The sequence below is a fragment of the Ranitomeya variabilis genome, chromosome 3, assembly GCF_051348905.1.
Source record: "Ranitomeya variabilis isolate aRanVar5 chromosome 3, aRanVar5.hap1, whole genome shotgun sequence".
NCBI lineage: Eukaryota > Metazoa > Chordata > Amphibia > Anura > Dendrobatidae > Ranitomeya > Ranitomeya variabilis.
This window is the reverse complement of record NC_135234.1, coordinates 748,613,657-748,634,691: the sequence shown is the minus strand read 5'-3', so window position 1 is coordinate 748,634,691 and position 21,035 is coordinate 748,613,657. Positions and strand designations below refer to the sequence as shown.

The following is a 21,035-nucleotide window of genomic DNA, read 5'->3' as shown; positions in this document are numbered from 1 at the left end:
CAGCTGTGAACGCTAGTATATTTAGATCGTAGCTGCACCATTAACACATATGCCCCCGGTTGAGGAAGCTACATGGTGAAACGGCGCTGTCGGGGTGTCCGTGGTAGTACACACGAGGTCTAAGGGCACATGTAAGTAGCATGCTGTAACATTGTTAGCCTGATTTAGGCTGTTACATGTTGGTATTTTTGTATTAAGCATTGCCACTTTATAACTAGGATCCTGACATAGAGCGGTTTCCATTTAGAGTTATTCGGCACATATATACATAGTCCTGTTCTGCCTTATATATTTTTTTGCACGGCCACTTTACAAATAGGATCCTGGTATGATACAGTTTCCATTCTTTGTTTATAGGCATTTTTGATATTAGGCTAACTGGGCATTTCAGCATTGCTCAGTTACATTATGTGTGTACTTTTTCCCTTAGTGTACATAATTTTTGTACTATCCACGGATTTTTTGTGATATTCCCTTGTCAATTTTAATTTTTGTATATGTAATAAATTAATACATTTTATATTTGTATTTTTGGCTGTTGCCTCGCATTTTCCCTTCATTGATGATGGGGGGTGGTGGTTAGTGATTATAGGTGTGGGGGTGTTGCCTCATAGGTTGGATTTTGGAATGTATATCCATCTGGACCATCCAGGGTTGCTCGACACTCATCAGTAAACAAGACTGTTTGAAAATTAGTCTTCATGTATGTCTGGGCCCACTGCAACCATTTCTGCTTGTGAACACTGTTTAGGGAGTGGCCGAATATTAGGTTTATGCACCACAGCAAGCCTTTGAAGGATCCTACACCTTGAAGTTCGAGGGACTCCAGACGCACCAGCACCTTCAAATAACTGTTTGCTGCTTTGTAATGGTATTTTGGCAGCTGCTCTCTTAATCCAATGAATTTGTCTGGCAGAAAACTTCCTCATTATGCCTTTATTTGCATGAACTCTGTCTGTGCTCTGTTTCAGTCACAAATCTCATCAGAGTATGATGATCACTCTTAAGTTTTCATGAAATATCTAATTTTTTCATACCTTGTCCAAGGCATTGCACTATTTGACGCTTTTCAGCAGCAGAGAGATCCTTTTTATTTCCCATATTGCTTGAAACCTGTGACCTGCATAATAATGTGGAACATCATTTTTGAGTAGTTTTCCTTTAATTAGAATCACATGGAAAACTAATTATCACATGTGTTTAAGATTGATTTCAGTGATTCATTGAGCCCTGAAACACAATACCATCCACGAGTTTATTTGAAAAACAAAACCATTAAATCTTTATGACACTTAAATCCAATTTGCATAATAATTTGGAACACAGTGTATATATATATATATATATATATATATATATATATATATATATATATATATATATATATATTCCAGGAAGGGAGACATAAATACCAAGAGAGGGGACATATATATAAGGATGGGGAACATATACACCTGGAAGAGGCACAGGGTGGTGAACATTTATACCAGGATGGAGTACATATGTACCAGGACATTTGTACATTGTTATACTTAATTCAATCTGAGTTACTTTCAACTCCTTTCCTAAAAATAATGTTACAAAATAATGTGTGGTAGGTACATCCAAAATGTCAGAACCTGCAACAGGGCTCTGTACTAGTAGAGCATAGAAATGTAAAAATGTACTATTAAAAAAGATGAGCAGAGAATAAATGCTTGTGAAACACACTCTTTATAAGATACAATCGCAGTTGCATGTGTGTATTTTGGGGAATTTTATTTAGGATTTAAAAAAAAACAAAACAATTATTTCCCCTTCAAAAAAATTATTGCACAGAAATGAAAAACCTCAATATGGTCAAGCAACTCCATTTCTAACTGACACTGATTTCAGATTTTTATTTTTCTGTAAAATTATTGTGCTGTCTTGCTTCTGCATTTTAGTACATTAAGAATGAAGAAAAAATATATAACTGTAATTCAAATATTAAAGGACACATGCTAGCTCCACCATTTCACTGATCAATCACACTGAGTCTTGCACTACTGATACCTCATCTATCTCTCTCTTCCTACCCATTGAATCATTGTATTATTTTCAGACTACTGCTCTCATCTTTTTCACAACTCAGTTCTATCTGGAGTATTTGTCCAATGTATTACGGCTTTCTCTTCCTGTCTCTGTTGATGAGCTATGAACTCTGATGTCCTTTGATTATCCTAAATTACCCTGAAATGACTGCTGCATTCCCTAGCTTGACTTTCTTATAGGCTTTGATAGTTTCCTGTGTGTGGCTGCTATACAATGTGATGTGATACCTGCGAGGCATTATGGGGAAGCCCATGCGGTCATGGGTGAGGTCATGACAGCCTTCTCGAATGTCATTTTTGTAGTTTGCCCAAATGTATGAATTGCTCACTGTCACTGTCAAATACAAGAACCTACATAGATATAAGACTATACCTGGTAGCCTGGGATGATTTTAGGATTTGTATTCAACAGGTCAATTGCAATTTCCCAGGGTCACTTTACTCAGAGCTCTTGAGAGTCAAGTAGAAAAAAAAATTACCTCCCTTGCCTAAATTGGCCCATACAAGTGAACCCGATTGGCATACATTGGGCAAAATACTTCAACACTTTTTTTTTTACGTCATCATCTTTCAAAATGTATACTCATCATATATTTTTTTTTAATAATTATACTCAATGAATTGCATAGGACAGTGTATGAATATAGGAAGAAAACAAATCTGACTTTATATGCTGAAAAAAGAAAATAAAAAATAGCAGACAGATGTAAGACCCTATTCATTATGAATCTAGAGGAGTGTTTCTGGAGCTTCCCTTTAATTACCATAATATATCACTTATGTACAGTACAGACCAAAAGTTTGGACACACCTTCTCATTTTAAGATTTTTCTGTATTTTCATGACTATGAAAATTATACATTCACACTGAAGGCATCAAAACTATGAATTAACACATTAACACATGTGGAATTATATACAGTACTTAACAAAAAAGTGTGAAACGACTGAAAATATGTCTTATATTCTAGGTTCTTCAAAGCAGCCACCTTTTGCTTTGATGACTGCTTTGCACACTCTTGACATTCTCTTGATGAGCTTCAAGAGGTAGTCACCGGGAATGGTCTTCCAACAATCTTGAAGGAGTTCCCAGAGATGCTTAGCACTTGTTGGCCCTTTTGCCTTCACTCTGCAGTCCAGCTCACCCCAAACCATCTCGATTGGGTTCAGGTCTGGTGACTGTGGAGGCCAGGTCATCTGGCGTAGCACCCCATCACTCTCCTTCTTAGTCAAATAGCCCTTACACAGCCTGGAGGTGTGTTTGAGGTCATTGTTCTGTTGAAAAATAAATGATGGTCCAACTAAACGCAAACTGGATGGAATAGCATGCTGCTGCAAGATGCTGTGGTAGCCATGCTGGTTCAGTATGCCTTCAATTTTGAATAAATCCCCAAGAGTGTCACCAGCAAAGCACCCCCACACCATCACACCTCCTCCTCCATGCTTCACGGTCGGAACCAGGCATGTAGAGTCCATCCGTTCACTTTTTCTGCGTCGCACAAAGACACGGTGGCTGGAACCAAAGATCTCAAATTTGGATTCATCAGACCAAAGCACAGATTTCCACTGGTCTAATGTCCATTCCTTGTGTTCTTTAGCTCAAACTAGAATCTTCTGCTTGTTGCCTGTCCTTAGCAGTGGTTTCCTAGCAGCTATTTTACCATGAAGGCCTGCTGCACAAAGTCTCCTCTTAACAGTTGTTGTAGAGATGTGTCTGCTGCTAGAACTCTGTGTGGCATTGACCTGGTCTCTAATCTGAGCTGCTGTTAACCTGCGATTTCTGAGGCTGGTGACTCGGATAAACTTATCCTCAGAAGCAGAGGTGACTCTTGGTCTTCCTTTCCTGGGGCGGTCCTCATGTGAGCCAGTTTCTTTGTACTGCTGGATGGTTTTTGCCACTGCACTTGGGGACAATTTCAAAGTTTGCCCAATTTTTCGGACTGACTGACCTTCATTTCTTAAAGTAATGATGGCCACTCGTTTTTCTTTACTTAGCTGCTTTTTTCTTGCCATAATGCAAATTCTAACAGTCTATTCAGTAGGACTATCAGCTGTGTATCCACCAGACTTCTGCACAACACAACTGATGGTCCCAACCCCATTTATAAGGCAAGAAATCCCACTTATTAAACCTGACAGGACACACCTGTGAAGTGAAAACTATTCCCGGTGACTACCTCTTGAAGCTCATCAAGAGAATGTCAAGAGTGTGCAAAGCAGTCATCAAAGCAAAAGGTGGCTACTTTGAAGAACCTAGAATATAAGACATAATTTCAGTTGTTTCACACTTTTTTGTTAAGTATATAATTCCACATGTGTTAATTCATAGTTTTGATGCCTTCAGTGTGAATGTACAATTTTCATAGTCATGAAAATACAGAAAAATCTTTAAACGAGAAGGCGTGTCCAAACTTTTGGTCTATACGGTATTTATATAAATTTATGATTGATTTACTAACTGTGCGTTACGAATTATAAAAGGAATAAAAGTCAATTTATCTTAATTTTTATGCCACAGGGTCTGGTGTACACCATTTTTGAAGACACATTGGGTATGGCCCTGGTTTCAGATGGAGCAGAGTGCATCGTCATATCGAAGGAATTCTTTAAAAAACAGATGAACGAGGAATACATCCATAAGTTATCAAGACAAGTAAGTTCAGGTCTTGTTGACTATTCACATTCACTATTGGTTTGAGTTTTTTACTGACAAGACCTGTCATTTAAACAGGTTTTTGTCATGTAAAAAAATCAAACCAATAAGAATAATTTCAGAATTTATTGCACCTTCTTGTCACATATAATCTGTATAAATCCATTGAGAAGGAAACTGAAATCACTTTGAGGGGGAAATAAAAATAAGAAAACTAAAATAAAACTGATGACAAATTGAAGGATAATATGAATGAGAGCCAAAGAGCCCAGAACAACTTCCAAAGAGATTTGAGGTGAACTCCAAAGTCAAGGTCCATCAATGTCAAATCGAAGCATCCATCTTTGTTTTGACCAAATTGGACTTCATGGAAGACGACAGCGGAAGGAACCACAGTTGAAAGCAAATAATAAAAAAAGCAAAACTGGAATTTGCCAAAATTCATATTGACAAGACACAAAGCTTGTCCTCCTCTGGACAGATGAGGCAAAACTGGAGCTTTATGGCATCACACTGATGACAAAGCGAAGAGAAGGATAATACGACAGGTAATAAAAGAGCCCAGAACAACTTCCCTAGTGGCAGCTGCTCGTAGCATTTTGCAGGAGCTTTGCTTCCTTTGCTGCTCTTCCAAGAGCTACATATAAGGTGGTCACTAAGGTCAGAAGATAACTGGCTTTAGATTTTCCGAAGAAGAGGATCTCCAAGTAGGTCCATTTTATTCTATTACTCGTGCACTGTGTCATTCAAGGCTTTTCATGTTATAATACGGTCACTCTCTTTTCCGAGATTTGTAATGTTTTTTTTTTTTTTTAATGGTTTAGTTAATTACCTTTTGTATCACCTTTGAGCCTCTTAGGACTTTTGTAAATGGACTCGCGGCATAATTATCTGTTTTGTATTCATCCGCTTCCTAAAGTGACTTCAATTCTGTAAATCTATTTTAATTACTACTTAAGCTTCCTTAAGATATTCCGCCACACAGTCCGGACAGTAGCTTCATTTAAAGTATTAAAGTATTCACTGAGAATAGCAAAAAAACAAATGACTGCTTCCCCTCTAACCTTCATATCTCGTCGCTTTATCCGCAATTATCTAGCAGCTGAATTTTAGAATTCCGGTCAGAAATCGCTCTCATTCAGACTGAATTACATTTTCTGGGACACTTAATGAAGACATTTTGAGTGAAATGAAATACATTCTGATATATTAATTTTTCTTCTTCCAAGGTGACATGAAGAAATGAGACACAATGGTATTTCACGCTTTTTGTGCTGTATTTGCAATATTTTAAAAATCGACATTAGTTAACTCCTTCTCTACTTGACCTCTTTTTTCAGAATTTTAAGCATTTGTTTTTTTTTCCTTGCCTTGTTTTCCGAGAATCATAACTTTTTTTTATTTTTCTTCAGGAAAACATGTTTTATGCTAAGCGAGTTGTAGTTTTTAGCAACCTATTCCATACATATGATGTGCTGAAAAATAGGGAAAAAAATATCAAAGTATGGACAAATAGGGAAAAAATTGCACTTCCGCCATTGTTTTTTGGTTTTTTGGTTTGGTTTGTTACATGGCAAAATGATTTTCTAAATCACTACGAATATGGCAATACCAAACGTATATACTCTGTGAAAACCTCCTCTAACTATGCCATACTCTGTCCCAAAACACACAGAGGCCAGTTTATCAAGACTGGTGTAGTAGACACTTGCGCTTAATGAATTCGGCACCTCTTCTTAGTGTCGTTTTTCAGACAGCAGGCATGACCGTGATCTGTCCTGCCCAACTCCTACCGAAATGGGCAGAGCTGATCCAAATTGTTGTGAAAATGCCAAAAGCCTCAAATTTTTGGCACAACTCCTCGTTGCATAAATAATGTGCACATTATCAAGGTTTTTATGCCGCTTTTGTGGTGTAAACTTTGATGAAACAGTCCCATGTAATACCATGATAGAATTTCCAAATTATAAGGTATAATGCTGCATTAGAAAATACATAAAAGGGGTCAGCCACTTTATCTTTAGATTTAACAGATGTGCTGGGACACAATGTTGTGCAACTTAGTAATATATAAGCTCCTCAACAATGAAATTGCAACACCAAGAAGGAAAAGTCGTGGAATTATGGAAATCACAGGATGGATATACTAGATCTTCCCAATGAGACACAAGTCCGGAGATGCTGTAGACCATGGTTGCACACTTAGGCCGTGTACGGACAACTTTCGGCCTGGAGTTGTCATATTGAAAAACGGCTCCTGGGACTCTTTGAAGAAATGACTACACTACTGGTTCCATGATTGATCCATTCTGTATCGCAAGTGAAATTAGACATCACATAACGAGCCTAATGGATCAAACAGTGGCTACACAAACCATCAGAAGGCATCTGCACGACATTAGACTGCGAGCCAGATGCCAGCTACAGGTTTTCTATTGACATCACACCATCTGACCTCTCAAATCCATCATTGTGCAGAGCACCAGTCCAACTCCTAGGATTATGAGGTCATGGAACTTGTGGTGTGGTGGTCATTTCTCCAAAGTGTCTAAGGAGCTGTTTTTCAACACGATAACACCAGGCTGCATATTACTGGTGCTACTGGGAGCAGCGTTCATGGCCTAAATGTACTACCATGGTTGCAGTGTCTCCAGGCTTGCCCTATTGATCACATCTAGGATCACATTGGTCGGCAACTACACAAGAGCTGCCAGCAGTGGTTCTTGATGATTTGCTCAGGCCAAGGCTGTAAGTGAGAATTTTGGCATGTAGCGCTCATACACCATACTGAATAAATAAAGGTGTTTTCAAAATGTTGTTTCCATTTCATCATCTGTACATCAGTAACATGTCTATCCATCCTGTGATTTTTATAATTCCACCACTTTTCCTTCTTGGTGTCGAAATTTCAGTGATGAGTAGAGTATATTTCTTTAAACGCTCCAGGATGGGTGACTTTACCATTTCTATTATGGGAGAAGCTTTTTTTAATTGTGGCTCATTTTGTAATGAATTTTTATGAGGATGACTTTTCATTTTCTATGGCCATTGTAAGCTAAAAAATCTGGTTAGCTTTTGCTTAACAGCCCTTTTGTTTGGATGCACGAATTTAGCTGAATAACTATGAAACCAGCTAAATAACAGATAGCTATTTACAGGAGAAGTATAAAAGTGGTGACCTTGCATTTTCTTTTATTGCACTTAAGGTCAAACTCGTACATCTGTGAAATTTGGCCTTGTTCAGACAGCAGAACTCAGCCCAACCAGCGAGTTACCTGAACTGAGCTAACTGCAACATAGGCATATATAGAGCCATTAAGCAGTAGATCGATTAGGCAACATCCAACAATTCCACATCAGAGGACCATTTATGAACACCTTCAGACTGCAGGGATATCATGGTGCTCAAACAATTGAGCAATGGCAATCCAAATTCCAGAGATTAAAAAAAGTGTCACCATCCAATAAAAAACACTTTTATTCCAGTTTCAATAAAACATGAATGCAGGAGGACACGGGCAGCGTGGTGAACCACGGCCGTTTCTCATCAGACTACTCTTCAATGGGTCCTGATGCCAACATCAGGATCTGTTGAAGCTATCAGGACCCATTGAAGCGTAGTCTGACTCAATCATCCACCAAGGTGTCTGTATTCTCCTGCGTCCATTGTTTTTTTTAAAAGCTGGAAAAAAAAGTGTTTTGTGGAAAGATGCGTACTTCAATCTCTGGAATTTGGATATATGGAGCTATTAGCTCAGGTCAAGAAATCCACCGGCTGGGTATTGCTATCTGAGCAAGGTCCATGTTTCATGGTCGTGTGAATGTAGCCCTTGATTCATTAAACGTTTTTTTGTCCGTATTCTGGCATAAAAAAAAAAAGGTTTCAAATGTCACAAATATTTGTGCAGCTCATAGTTGCTCAATTTTTATGTGAATTTTGGCCTTTTTGGACAGAGCTAAGCCAAGAACTGGAATTGCCGAGCACAGCCAACAAATTAATCGCAATTTATGCTACAAAATTTTGATGACTAAGGCTACTTTCACACTAGCGTCGTGCACTGCACGTCGCTATGCGTCGTTTTGTAGAAAAAAAACGCATCCTGCAAAAGTGCTTGCAGGATGTGTTTTTTCTCCATAGACTAGCATTAGCGACGCAGTGCGACGCATTGACACACATCGCAACCGTCGTGTTGCGTCGGTCCGTCGCCACCAAAAAAACGTTGCATGTAATGTTTTTTGGTGTGTCGTGACCGTCTTTTCCGACCGCTCATGCGCGGCCGGAACTCCGCCCCCGCCTCCCCGCACCTCACAATGGGGCAGCGGATGCGTTGAAAAGCAGCATCCACTGCCCACGTTGTGCGGCGCATTCACTGCTAGCGTCACAGTGCCACATCCCAACTAGTGTGAACAGGTGCCAGCTAACACAACAATTCCAAGAAAATACAAAGCTGCACTATGGATTGTTTAGAATGGTAAATCTAGAAAATTGCAACGGCATTAAACCTGGTTTAACCAATGTCATTATCTGATAACAACTTTCCATTAAGACTATGTTAGACGCTGTAAAAATCCGTTGCTTGGTTAGACTTTTCGAACACATGCATTCCACCTCATTGACCTTTCGCAACCAATAACCCATTGCATTCCTTGTAAATGATGGCGCTGACAAAGACAGCAATGTTCCCTTGAAGCTGTATTACCGGAGCTTCATTAATTGCACCTGCAGGACAAGAGCTCTTAAGGAGCCCGGTTTGTCGATCAGCAAAGATTTATCTAGATTAAATTCCAGTGGTTGGATAGAGGCTGTAGTTATAAAAACATAAAACATTAAAAAAAAAAGACTTTCCTAAAAACTCAAAGCTTTTCTGCCACTTTCTCCAAAAAAGAAGTGCTGAGGTTTTGTTTTTCGTATGAGCAGCGCCATCAATTTTACTGGGGGCCCCTTCCTACCTTCTGATGTAGTTTTGGAACGACGCAGTGTCTCTCATTTCATTGCTACACAGGGAAAAATCATTACATTGTTCACCGAGCGTCTGGACAACCCGAGAAAATCTAAATCCAAGCAACGGTAACAAAGGGAATCACCTCAAAATAAATGTGCGAGAAAAGATCATTGAAATGTAGAAGATATAAGAAATAAAGTAAAAATAAAAACGGAAACGATTTCAAATTGAGCCATGCTAAGAAAAAAATGATTTATTCAATATTAAAAAATTCAAGAAATTCTTATGTTCTTGTTTATTTATGAGAAATGGGTGAAATTATTCGAGTGGGTGTGAATTATATTTGAATTTTAAAAAACCTCTGTATTCTTCAACTTACAAAATGGGGAGCAAAGTTTTTCCTTATGTCCTGCTTTTTCTTACCTCATTCAGGACTCCCCAAAATGAATGCAGACCATGCCCTAGAGATATCTTATGTGCAGGGTTCTCTCTCCTGTAGAGTGTCAGCTCTTATGTGCAGGGTCCTCTCTCCTGTAGAGTGTCAGCTCTTATGTGCAGGGTCCTCTCTCCTGTAGAGTGTCAGCTCTTATGTGCAGGATCCTCTCTCCTGTATAATGTCAGCTCTTATGTGCAGGGTCCTCTCTCCTGTAGAGTGTCAGCTCTTATGTGCAGGGTCCTCTCTCCTGTACAGTGTCAGCTCTTATGTGCAGGATCCTCTCTCCTGTATAGTGTCAGCTCTTATGTGCAGGGTCCTCTCTCCTGTAGAGTGTCAGCTCTTATGTGCAGGGTCCTCTCTCCTGTAGAGTGTCAGCTCCTATGTGCAGGGTCCTCTCTCCTGTAGAGTGTCAGCTCTTATGTGCAGGACCCTCTCTCCTGTAGGGTATCAGCTCTTATGTGCAGGGTCCTCTCTCCTGTAGAGTGTCAGCTCTTATGTGCAGGGTCCTCTCTCCTGTAGAGTGTCAGCTCTTATGTGCCGGGTCCTCTCTCCTGTACAGTGTCAGCTCTTATGTGCAGGGTCCTCTCTCCTGTAGAGTGTCAGCTCTTATGTGCAGGGTCCTCTCTCCTGTAGAGTGTCAGCTCTTACGTGCAGGGTCCTCTCTCCTGTAGAGTGTCAGCTCTTATGTGCAGGATCCTCTCTCCTGTAGAGTATCAGCTCTTATGTGCAGGATCCTCTCTCCTGTAGAGTGTCAGCTCTTATGTGCAGGGTCCTCTCTCCTGTAGAGTGTCAGCTCTTATGTGCAGGGTCCTCTCCCCTGTAGAGTGTCAGCTCTTATGTGCAGGGTCCTCTCTCCTGTAGAGTGTCAGCTGTTATGAGCAGGGTCCTCTCTACTGTAGAGTGTCAGCTCTTATGTGCAGGGTCCTCTCTTCTGTACAGTGTCAGCTCTTATGTGCAGGGTCCTCTCTCCTGTAGAGTGTCAGCTCTTATGTGCAGGGACCTCTCCCCTGTAGAGTGTCAGCTCTTATGTGCAGGGTCCTCTCTACTGTAGAGTGTCAGCTCTTATGTGCAGGGTCCTCTCTCCTGTAGAGTGTCAGCTCTTATGTGCAGGATCCTCTCTCCTGTTCAGTGTCAGCTCTTATGTGCAGGGTCCTCTCTCCTGTAGAGTGTCAGCTCTTATGTGCAGGGTTCTCTCTCCTGTACAGTGTCAGCTCTTATGTGCAGGATCCTCTCTCCTGTACAGTGTCAGCTCTTATGTGCCGGGTCCTCTCTCCTGTAGAGTGTCAGCTCTTATGTGCAGGATCCTCTCTCCTGTTCAGTGTCAGCTCTTATGTGCAGGGTCCTCTCTCCTGTAGAGTGTCAGCTCTTATGTGCAGGGTCCTCTCTCCTGTAGAGTGTCAGCTCTTATGTGCAGGGTTCTCTCTCCTGTACAGTGTCAGCTCTTATGTGCAGGGTCCTCTCTCCTGTAGAGTGTCAGCTCTTATGTGCAGGGTCCTCTCTCCTGTAGTGTCAGCTCTTATGTGCAGGGTCCTCTCTCCTGTAGAGTGTCAGCTCTTATGTGCAGGATCCTCTCTCCTGTACAGTGTCAGCTCTTATGTGCAGGGTCCTCTCTCCTGTAGAGTGTCAGCTCTTATGTGCAGGGTTCTCTCTCCTGTACAGTGTCAGCTCTTATGTGCAGGGTCCTCTGTTGTGTATCCGCTTTTTGGGCTCCCTGGTGGTTGCTGGTGGTACTGGTGACTTGTTTACACTTTGCTTCTTCTGTTCACCTGCTTCCATCAGTGTTTGGGAGTTTCCTATTTAGCCTTGCTCTCCAGTCATTTCCTTGCCGGTCATCATTGTAACCAGAGCCTTCGGTTGCATGTTCCTGCTACTAGTCTGCTGATCAGCTAAGTGGACTTTGTCCTTTTGTTTTGTACCTTTTGTCCAGTTTGCAGTTTTTGTAATTCTCTGTAGCTGGAAGCTCTTGCGGGCTGAAATTGCCACTCCTGTGTCATGAGTTGACACAGGAGTCTTAAAGTAATTTCAGGATGGTTTTTGAAAGGGTTTTCAGTTGACCGTGAAGTCCTCTTTTGTATCCTTCTGCTATCTAGTAAGTGTACCTCTCTTTGCTAAATCTACTTTCATACTGTGTATGTCTTTTCCTCTTAATTCACCGTTATTACATGTGGGGGGCTGCTATCATCTTTTGGGGTATTTCCCTAGAGGTAAGCCAGGTCTTTTTCTTCCTCTACCAGGCGTAGTTAGTCCTCCGGCTGGCGCGTGGCATATAGGAAGCCGTAGGTATGCTCCCTGGCTACTGTTAGTTGTGTGGTAGATTTAGCTCACGGTCAACTCGAGTTTCCATCACCCGAGAGCTCGTTCGTTACTTATGTGTTTTTTACGTTCCCTTGCCATTGGGAACCATGACAGTATGACCGGCCCACAAAGTGTTAATTGTTTGGGCTGAAGCAGGAGAAAAAGAAGTGTTGAAGGGAAATTTTTTTTTTTCTTTCCCTCAGAGTTTTGCTGCCTAGCCCTTAATTGCTGTCTAGCTGCTTCTTAGCTCCTCTTAACCCTTGAATGGCTCTGACCTTAGCTGTTTAACATGGATGTCCAGAGTTTGGCTGCAGGTTTAAATAATCTTGCTACGAAGGTTCAAAATTTACAAGATTTTGTTATACATGCTCCTATTTCTGAACCTAAAATCCCTACACCAGAGGTTTTTTCCGGAGATAGATCTCGGTTTTTGAATTTCAAATATAATTGTAAATTATTCCTTTCTCTCAGACCTCACTCCTCAGGAGATCCTGTCCAGCAGGTTAAGATTGTAATCTCTTTGCTGCGAGGTGACCCTCAAAATTGGGCATTTTCATTGGCACCAGGGGATCCTGCGTTGCTCAATGTGGATGCGTTTTTCCTGGCTTTAGGGTTGCTTTATGAGGAACCTAATTTGGAGATTCAAGCTGAAAAAGCTTTGATAGCCCTATCTCAAGGGCAAGATGAAGCGGAGATATACTGCCAAAAATTTCGTAGGTGGTCTGTGCTTACTCAGTGGAATGAGTGCGCCTTAGCGGCAAATTTCAGAGAGGGTCTTTCTGATGCCGTTAAAGATGTTATGGTCGGGTTCCCTGCGCCTACAGGTCTGAATGAGTCCATGACAATGGCAATTCAGATTGATCGGCGTTTGCGGGAGCGCAAACCCGTGCACCATTTGGCGGTATCTTCTGAAGAGACGCCAGAGAAAATGCAATGTGACAGAGTTATGTCCAGAAGCGAGCGGCAGAATTATAGGCGTAAAAATGGGTTATGCTTCTATTGTGGTGATTCTGCTCATGTTATATCGGCATGCTCTAAGCGTACTAGGAAGGTTGACAAGTCCATTTCAATTGGCACTTTACAGTCCAAATTTATTTTGTCTGTAACCTTGATTTGTTCATTATCAGTTATTACCGTGGATGCCTATGTGGACTCGGGCGCCGCTCTGAGTCTTATGGACTGGTCCTTTGCCAGGCGCTGTGGGTTTGATTTAGAGCCTCTGGAAGTCCCTATACCTCTGAAGGGTATTGATTCTACACCTTTGGCTTGTAATAAACCACAGTTCTGGACGCAAGTGACTATGCGTATGACTCCAGACCATCAGGAGGTGATTCGCTTCCTTGTGTTGTACAATTTACATGATGTTTTGGTGCTTGGATTACCATGGTTACAGTCTCATAACCCAGTCCTTGACTGGAAGGCTATGTCTGTGTTAAGCTGGGGATGTCGGGGGGCTCATGGGGACACTCCTATGGTGTCCATTTCGTCATCTATTCCATCTGAGATTCCGGCATTTTTGTCTGATTATCGTGATATTTTTGAAGAGCCTAAGATTGGTTCACTCCCTCCTCACAGGGATTGTGATTGCGCCATAGATCTGATTCCTGGCAGTAAATTTCCAAAGGGTCGTTTGTTTAACCTATCTGTACCTGAACATGCTGCTATGCGCGAGTATATTAAGGAGTCCCTGGAAAAGGGACATATTCGTCCTTCTTCATCACCTTTAGGAGCCGGTTTTTTCTTTGTCTCTAAAAAGGATGGCTCTCTGAGGCCTTGTATTGATTATCGTCTCCTGAATAAAATTACAGTCAAATATCAGTATCCGTTGCCTTTGCTGACTGATTTGTTTGCTCGCATAAGGGGGGCTAAGTGGTTCTCTAAGATTGATCTTCGTGGGGCGTATAATTTGGTGCGAATTAAGCAGAGGGATGAGTGGAAGACCGTATTTAATACGCCTGAGGGCCATTTTGAGTATTTGGTAATGCCTTTCGGCCTTTCTAATGCACCTTCTGTCTTTCAGTCCTTAATGCATGATATTTTCCGGGAATATTTGGATAAATTTATGATTGTGTACTTGGATGATATTTTGATTTTTTCTGATGACTGGGAGTCTCATGTTCAGCAGGTCAGGAGGGTTTTTCAGGTTTTGCGGGAGAATTCTTTGTGTGTAAAGGGTTCAAAGTGTGTTTTTGGGGTTCAAAAAATTTCATTTTTGGGGTATATTTTTTCCCCTTCTTCTATTGAGATGGACCCTGTCAAGGTTCGGGCTATTTACGACTGGACGCAGCCTACTTCTCTGAAGAGTCTCCAGAAATTCTTGGGCTTTGCTAATTTTTATCGTCGATTTATAGCTGGTTTTTCTGGCGTTGCTAAACCTCTGACGGATTTGACTAAAAAGGGTGCTGATGTTGCCAATTGGTCCCCTGCTGCCGTGGAGGCCTTTCGGGAGCTTAAGCGCCGCTTTTTGTCTGCCCCTGTGTTGCGCCAGCCTGATGTTTCTCTTCCCTTTCAGGTTGAGGTCGATGCTTCCGAGATCGGAGCGGGGGCGGTTTTGTCGCAGAAAAGTTCCGACTGCTCAGTGATGAGACCTTGTGCGTTCTTTTCGCGAAAATTTTCGGCCGCCGAGCGAAACTATGATGTTGGTAATCGGGAGCTTTTGGCCATGAAGTGGGCATTTGAGGAGTGGCGTCATTGGCTTGAGGGTGCCAGACATCAGGTGGTAGTTTTGACTGATCACAAGAATTTAATTTATTTGGAGTCTGCCAGGCGCCTGAATCCTAGACAGGCACGTTGGTCGTTGTTCTTTTCCCGGTTTAATTTTGTGGTCTCGTACTTACCGGGTTCTAGGAATGTGAAAGCAGATGCTCTTTCTAGGAGTTTTGAGCCTGACTCTCCTGGGAATTCTGAACCTGCTGGTGTCCTTAAGGATGGAGTGGTTTTGTCTGCTGTCTCTCCAGATTTGCGACGTGCTTTGCAAGAATTTCAGGCGGATCGACCTGATCGTTGTCCGTCTGGTAGACTGTTTGTTCCTGACGAGTGGACCACTAGAGTCATCTCGGAAGTTCATTCTTCTACTCTGGCAGGTCATCCGGGAATTTTTGGCACCAGAGATTTGGTGGCTAGATCCTTCTGGTGGCCTTTCCTGTCTCGAGATGTGCGTGTTTTTGTGCAGTCTTGCGATGTGTGTGCTCGGGCCAAGCCTTGTTGTTCTAGGGCTAGTGGGTTGTTGTTGCCCTTGCCTATTCCGAAGAGGCCTTGGACGCACATCTCTATGGACTTTATCTCGGATCTCCCTGTTTCTCAGAAGATGTCTGTCATCTGGGTGGTGTGTGACCGTTTTTCTAAAATGGTTCATTTGGTGCCATTGCCTAAGTTGCCTTCCTCATCTGAGTTGGTCCCTCTGTTTTTTCAAAATGTGGTTCGCTTGCATGGTATTCCGGAAAACATCGTTTCTGACAGGGGTACCCAGTTCGTGTCTAGATTTTGGCGGGCAGTCTGTGCCAGGTTGGGCATTGATTTGTCCTTTTCATCTGCATTCCATCCTCAGACCAATGGCCAGACGGAGCGAACTAATCAAACTTTGGAGACTTATTTGAGGTGTTTTGTGTCTGCGGATCAGGATGATTGGGTTGCCTTTCTGCCGTTGGCGGAGTTTGCTCTTAATAATCGGGCTAGTTCTGCCACTTTGGTTTCTCCTTTCTTTTGCAATTCAGGGTTTCATCCGCGTTTTTCATCTGGTCAGGTTGAATCTTCGGATTGTCCTGGAGTGGATGCGGTGGTGGATCGGTTGCATCGGATTTGGGGACAAGTGGTGGATAATTTGGAATTGTCCCAGGAGAGGACTCAGCAGTTTGCTAACCGTCGTCGTCGTGTTGGTCCCCACCTTCGCGTTGGGGACTTGGTGTGGTTGTCTTCCCGTTTTGTCCCTATGAGAGTTTCTTCTCCCAAATTTAAGCCTCGGTTCATCGGTCCTTATAGGATTTTGGAGATTCTTAACCCTGTTTCCTTTCGTTTGGACCTCCCGGCATCTTTCGCTATCCATAATGTGTTCCATCGGTCGTTGTTGCGGAGATATGAGGTACCGGTGGTTCCTTCTACTGAACCTCCTGCTCCTGTGCTGGTGGAGGGTGAATTGGAGTACGTCGTGGAGAAGATCTTGGACTCCCGTATTTCCAGACGGAGACTTCAATATCTGGTTAAATGGAAAGGCTATGGTCAGGAAGATAATTCTTGGGTAACTGCCTCTGATGTTCATGCCTCGGATTTGGTTCGTGCCTTTCATAGGGCTCATCCAGATCGCCCTGGCGGTTCTTGTGAGGGTTCGGTGCCCCCTCCTTAAGGGGAGGGTACTGTTGTGTATCCACTTTTTGGGCTCCCTGGTGGTTGCTGGTGGTACTGGTGACTTGTTTACACTTTGCTTCTTCTGTTCACCTGCTTCCATCAGTGTTTGGGAGTTTCCTATTCAGCCTTGCTCTCCAGTCATTTCCTTGCCGGTCATCATTGTAACCAGAGCCTTCGGTTGCATGTTCCTGCTACTAGTCTGCTGATCAGCTAAGTGGACTTTGTCCTTTTGTTTTGTACCTTTTGTCCAGTTTGCAGTTTTTGTAATTCTCTGTAGCTGGAAGCTCTTGCGGGCTGAAATTGCCACTCCTGTGTCATGAGTTGACACAGGAGTCTTAAAGTAATTTTAGGATGGTTTTTGAAAGGGTTTTCAGTTGACCGTGAAGTCCTCTTTTGTATCCTTCTGCTATCTAGTAAGTGGACCTCTCTTTGCTAAATCTACTTTCATACTGTGTATGTCTTTTCCTCTTAATTCACCGTTATTACATGTGGGGGGCTGCTATCATCTTTTGGGGTATTTCCCTAGAGGTAAGCCAGGTCTGTTTCTTCCTCTACCAGGCGTAGTTAGTTCTCCGGCTGGCGCGTGGCATATAGGAAGCCGTAGGTATGCTCCCTGGCTACTGTTAGTTGTGTGGTAGATTTAGCTCACGGTCAACTCGAGTTTCCATCACCCGAGAGCTCGTTCGTTACTTATGTGTTTTTTACGTTCCCTTGCCATTGGGAACCATGACAGTCCTCTCTCCTGTAGAGTGTCAGCTCTTATGTGCAGGGTCCTCTCTCCTGTAGTGTCAGCTCTTATGTGCAGGGTCCTCTCTCCTGTAGAGTGTCAGCTCTTATGTGCAGGATCCTCTCTCCTGTACAGTGTCAGCTCTTATGTGCAGGATCCTCTCTCCGGTAGAGTGTCAGCTCTTATGTGCAGGATCCTCTCTCCTGTAGAGTGTCAGCTCTTATGTGCAGGATCCTCTCTCCTGTAGAGTGTCAGCTGTTATGAGCAGGGTCCTCACTCTTGTATAGTGTCAGCTCTTAAGTGCAGGATCCTCTCTCCTGTAGAGTGTCAGCTCTTATGTGCAGGGTCCTCTCTCTCCTGTAGAGTGTCAGCTCTTATTTTCCCCTTTATAGTGTTAGCGATTATAACTCGACATATAACTTATAACTAATACTGACTTTTGTGTAACTGATGCCGAGAACTTTGGCAATCTCTCTCTCTTTTTTTTTCATTTTTTTATTTGATTAAACACCACAATCCAATTGTGTTCATTTGCCGGTAATATCATTGTGATGGTAATGCAGTGTGAGCCTGTCAGAGACGGGAGGAGTGCGAATTTGACATGATGATTCTATTAAGCCTGACACCTGTCGTTGATTACAGACAGTAAAGTTGAGACTTGATATGAGCCGACGGCGGCTGAAACTTCTGAAATTAAGTTTTTGAAATATCATCCCTAAACAAGATTTATCTAGAGTATCATTCCGGTTTTCAGACTTTGCGGATTAACATTTTGCATTATGATAAGAGCATATATTTCTCGTGAAATTACCTTCTGAGATCACAGCGTCTGATTCAAAGCAGAAGAATCTATAGTTACCTTACCTTTAGCAAAATTTACAGACGTTATAAACAATGCAATACCAGACGAAACCTATGAATCGGGTTTTGCGGCTAGCAATGCAGCAAAAATTATATTAAGACCATGCTCTGAATACGTGCGGTGCATCCGGTTGCTCAGGCTCAAGATCTGAGTCTGCACCATTCATGCCAGGTGCCAACTGTGTTATACTGCCAGCACCTGCTGCTCAGGCTTGCAATGAAAATTAGGTCTGATCGCTGCTGTTTAGTCACTTTTACGCTCCTGTAAATAAGTGGCTTGGTTCCAATGTGGCCTTTGCCATCTTGCGTTGCTCTCTTTGCAGTTGGGTTGCCATCTTTGTACTCCTGGGCTTCATATTAAATCGGTAAGTGATAAACAATCCTAGATTCAATCCTGTAGGTTGCGAAAGGTAAAAAAGTTTTCACAGTTTTTTAAAAAGTTTGACTCACCCCCTTTTTTTCTAATCCAAAAATTAATAAATTGAAGTTTTCTTTTTAAATAAATATGTTTGGTTTTGCCACACCTGCAAATGTCTGATGTATTAAAAATATACAATTATTATCCCATATGGTTAATAGACAAAACCCAAGAAAAAATACCCCAAATGATTATATACCCTGTAGGAAGTAAATAGGAATGGTACATATAAATAACATAGGGGCCTTAGTTAACATTATTTTGAATTAAAAATGTGTAAAAGCCATCTCATCTCGATAAGGTGTACCCATCTGGGATGGTCCTATCTTCTAGTATTAAAAACTCATCTTATGTTCGCCAACCTCAATATGGATGGGGCAGAGAAGGACAGGGGCCCGACTATTCAGACTCCTGCACATATGGTTTCACTCTGTAAAGCAAAAAAAAAATTGAAATGTCAGAATTGCCATTTTTCGATCGACTGGTCTCACAAAAAATTCAATAAAAAGCGATCAAAACATTTTATGTACCCCAAAATTATCCCCATGAAAATAGCAGCTTTCCACACATAGAACACACCAAAACGGGTATGGGTAATGGAAAATGGTGACACAACTATTCTTTTTTTACAATTTGCATTCTTTTTCTTAACTAAAAAAAATATATATAGTCTACTCACAAAAAGGTAGGGATATTTGACTTTTGGGTGAAATTTCAGGATGTATCTAAAATGCCTTCTAATTTTTAAGTTGATGTGTAGTGTTGAGCATTCCGATACTGCAAGTATCGGGTATCGGCCGATATTTGCTGTATCAGAATTCCGATACCGAGTTCCGATATTTTTGCGATATCGGAAATCGGAATCGGAAGTGTGCGGTGCGTATGGTTCCCAGGGTCTGGAGGAGAGGAGACTCTCCTTCAGGCCCTGGGATCCATATTCATGTAAAAAATAAATAATAAAAATAAAAAATATTGATATACTCACCCCTCGGACGAGCCCTGGACCTTAGCGATGTAACCGGCAGCCTCCGTTTCTAAGAATGAGTGAGTGTAGGGCCTGCGATGACGTCGCAGCTTGTGATTGGTCGCGTGAGCGGTCACATGACCAATCACAAGCCACGACGTCATCGAAGGTCCTTCACTCTGCATTCTTAGGGAACGGAGGCAGACGCTTGGACCGGTGAGAGCCGGGGCCGTCAGAGGGGTGAGTATATCAATATTTTTTATTTTTATTCTTTATTTTATACATAAATATGGATCCCAGGGCCTGAAGGAGAGTTTCCTCTCCTTCAGACCCTGGGTACCATCCAGGATACCTTCCGATATTTGTGTCCCATTGACTTGTATTGGTATCGGGTATCGGTATCGGCCGATCCAATCCGATACCAATACCTTTGCATATCGGAAGGTATCGCTCAACACTATTGATGAGACCTTTTTAAACTTCTGAATGCACTTGTCCAACTGTTCAATAGTTTATTACTTTTTCCCCAACTTGCTCTTCTCTAATAAGGAGCTTAATGACAAAATCTGCAACAGGTGTTTGATCCATGCATTGCCCAATAAATTCAGGGTTCAATTAGAATTGGTATAAAACAGTCCTCCACATTGTGCTGGTCATATTTTGACATCATGAAACCAAGATGACACCTAACAAGTGATCACCAGCACGTCACCAAGCAGGATGTTCTCAGATGGAAGTGGCCACTGAGCTCAGAGTGTCATAGTTGCAACAGAGATACAGAGAGACTTGAAGAGTCACAGAAAGTCAGAGAAGTGGACGTCCTTTGGCCACATCCCACACTGATGACCACTTCATTGTGAGCAATGTCCTTCGGAATCGGATTAAGAATGCCACACAACTCCAGGCACATTTATGAGAGGAGAGATATATATCTTAGTACCGTGTTAGCCAGTAGATGGGAGGAGCGAGGCACCCAAGTGTCACGTCAGACCATTAAAAACCATTTACATCTGCGTCATCCGCATGCTAGACGACCTGCAAGGGTATCTGGCCACACTATCAGGAACAGGCGTCATCGTCTTGCTGCACAAGGGACCAGTGGACCTCAGTGCTATTCACTGATGAAAGTGGATTCACACTGAGCAGATATGATGGCCACCAATGGTGTTGGAGATCAACAGACACCATCAGACACTGTTGTCAGCAGACAAGCCTTTGGTGGTGGTGTTACAGTGTGGGCAGGTGTCTACTCAATACAGTCCCTACTACTTGAATAACATAATTAATCCAGTCATTGTGACTCTGCATGTACAACAAAGGCCTTA

The 21,035-nt window shown here is 42.2% G+C and overlaps 1 protein-coding gene across 1 annotated transcript in view; it reads left to right on the top strand.

Annotated features, from left to right (window-relative positions):
* Positions 1-21,035, top strand: part of LOC143817283 (cyclic nucleotide-binding domain-containing protein 2-like) — a 297,967-nt gene that overhangs the window by 273,610 nt on the left and 3,322 nt on the right. Inside the window, exon 14 of the mRNA XM_077298552.1 lies at positions 4,591-4,725. Coding sequence (XP_077154667.1) covers positions 4,591-4,725 — 135 coding nt within the window. The remainder of the gene's footprint in view (positions 1-4,590; positions 4,726-21,035) is intronic.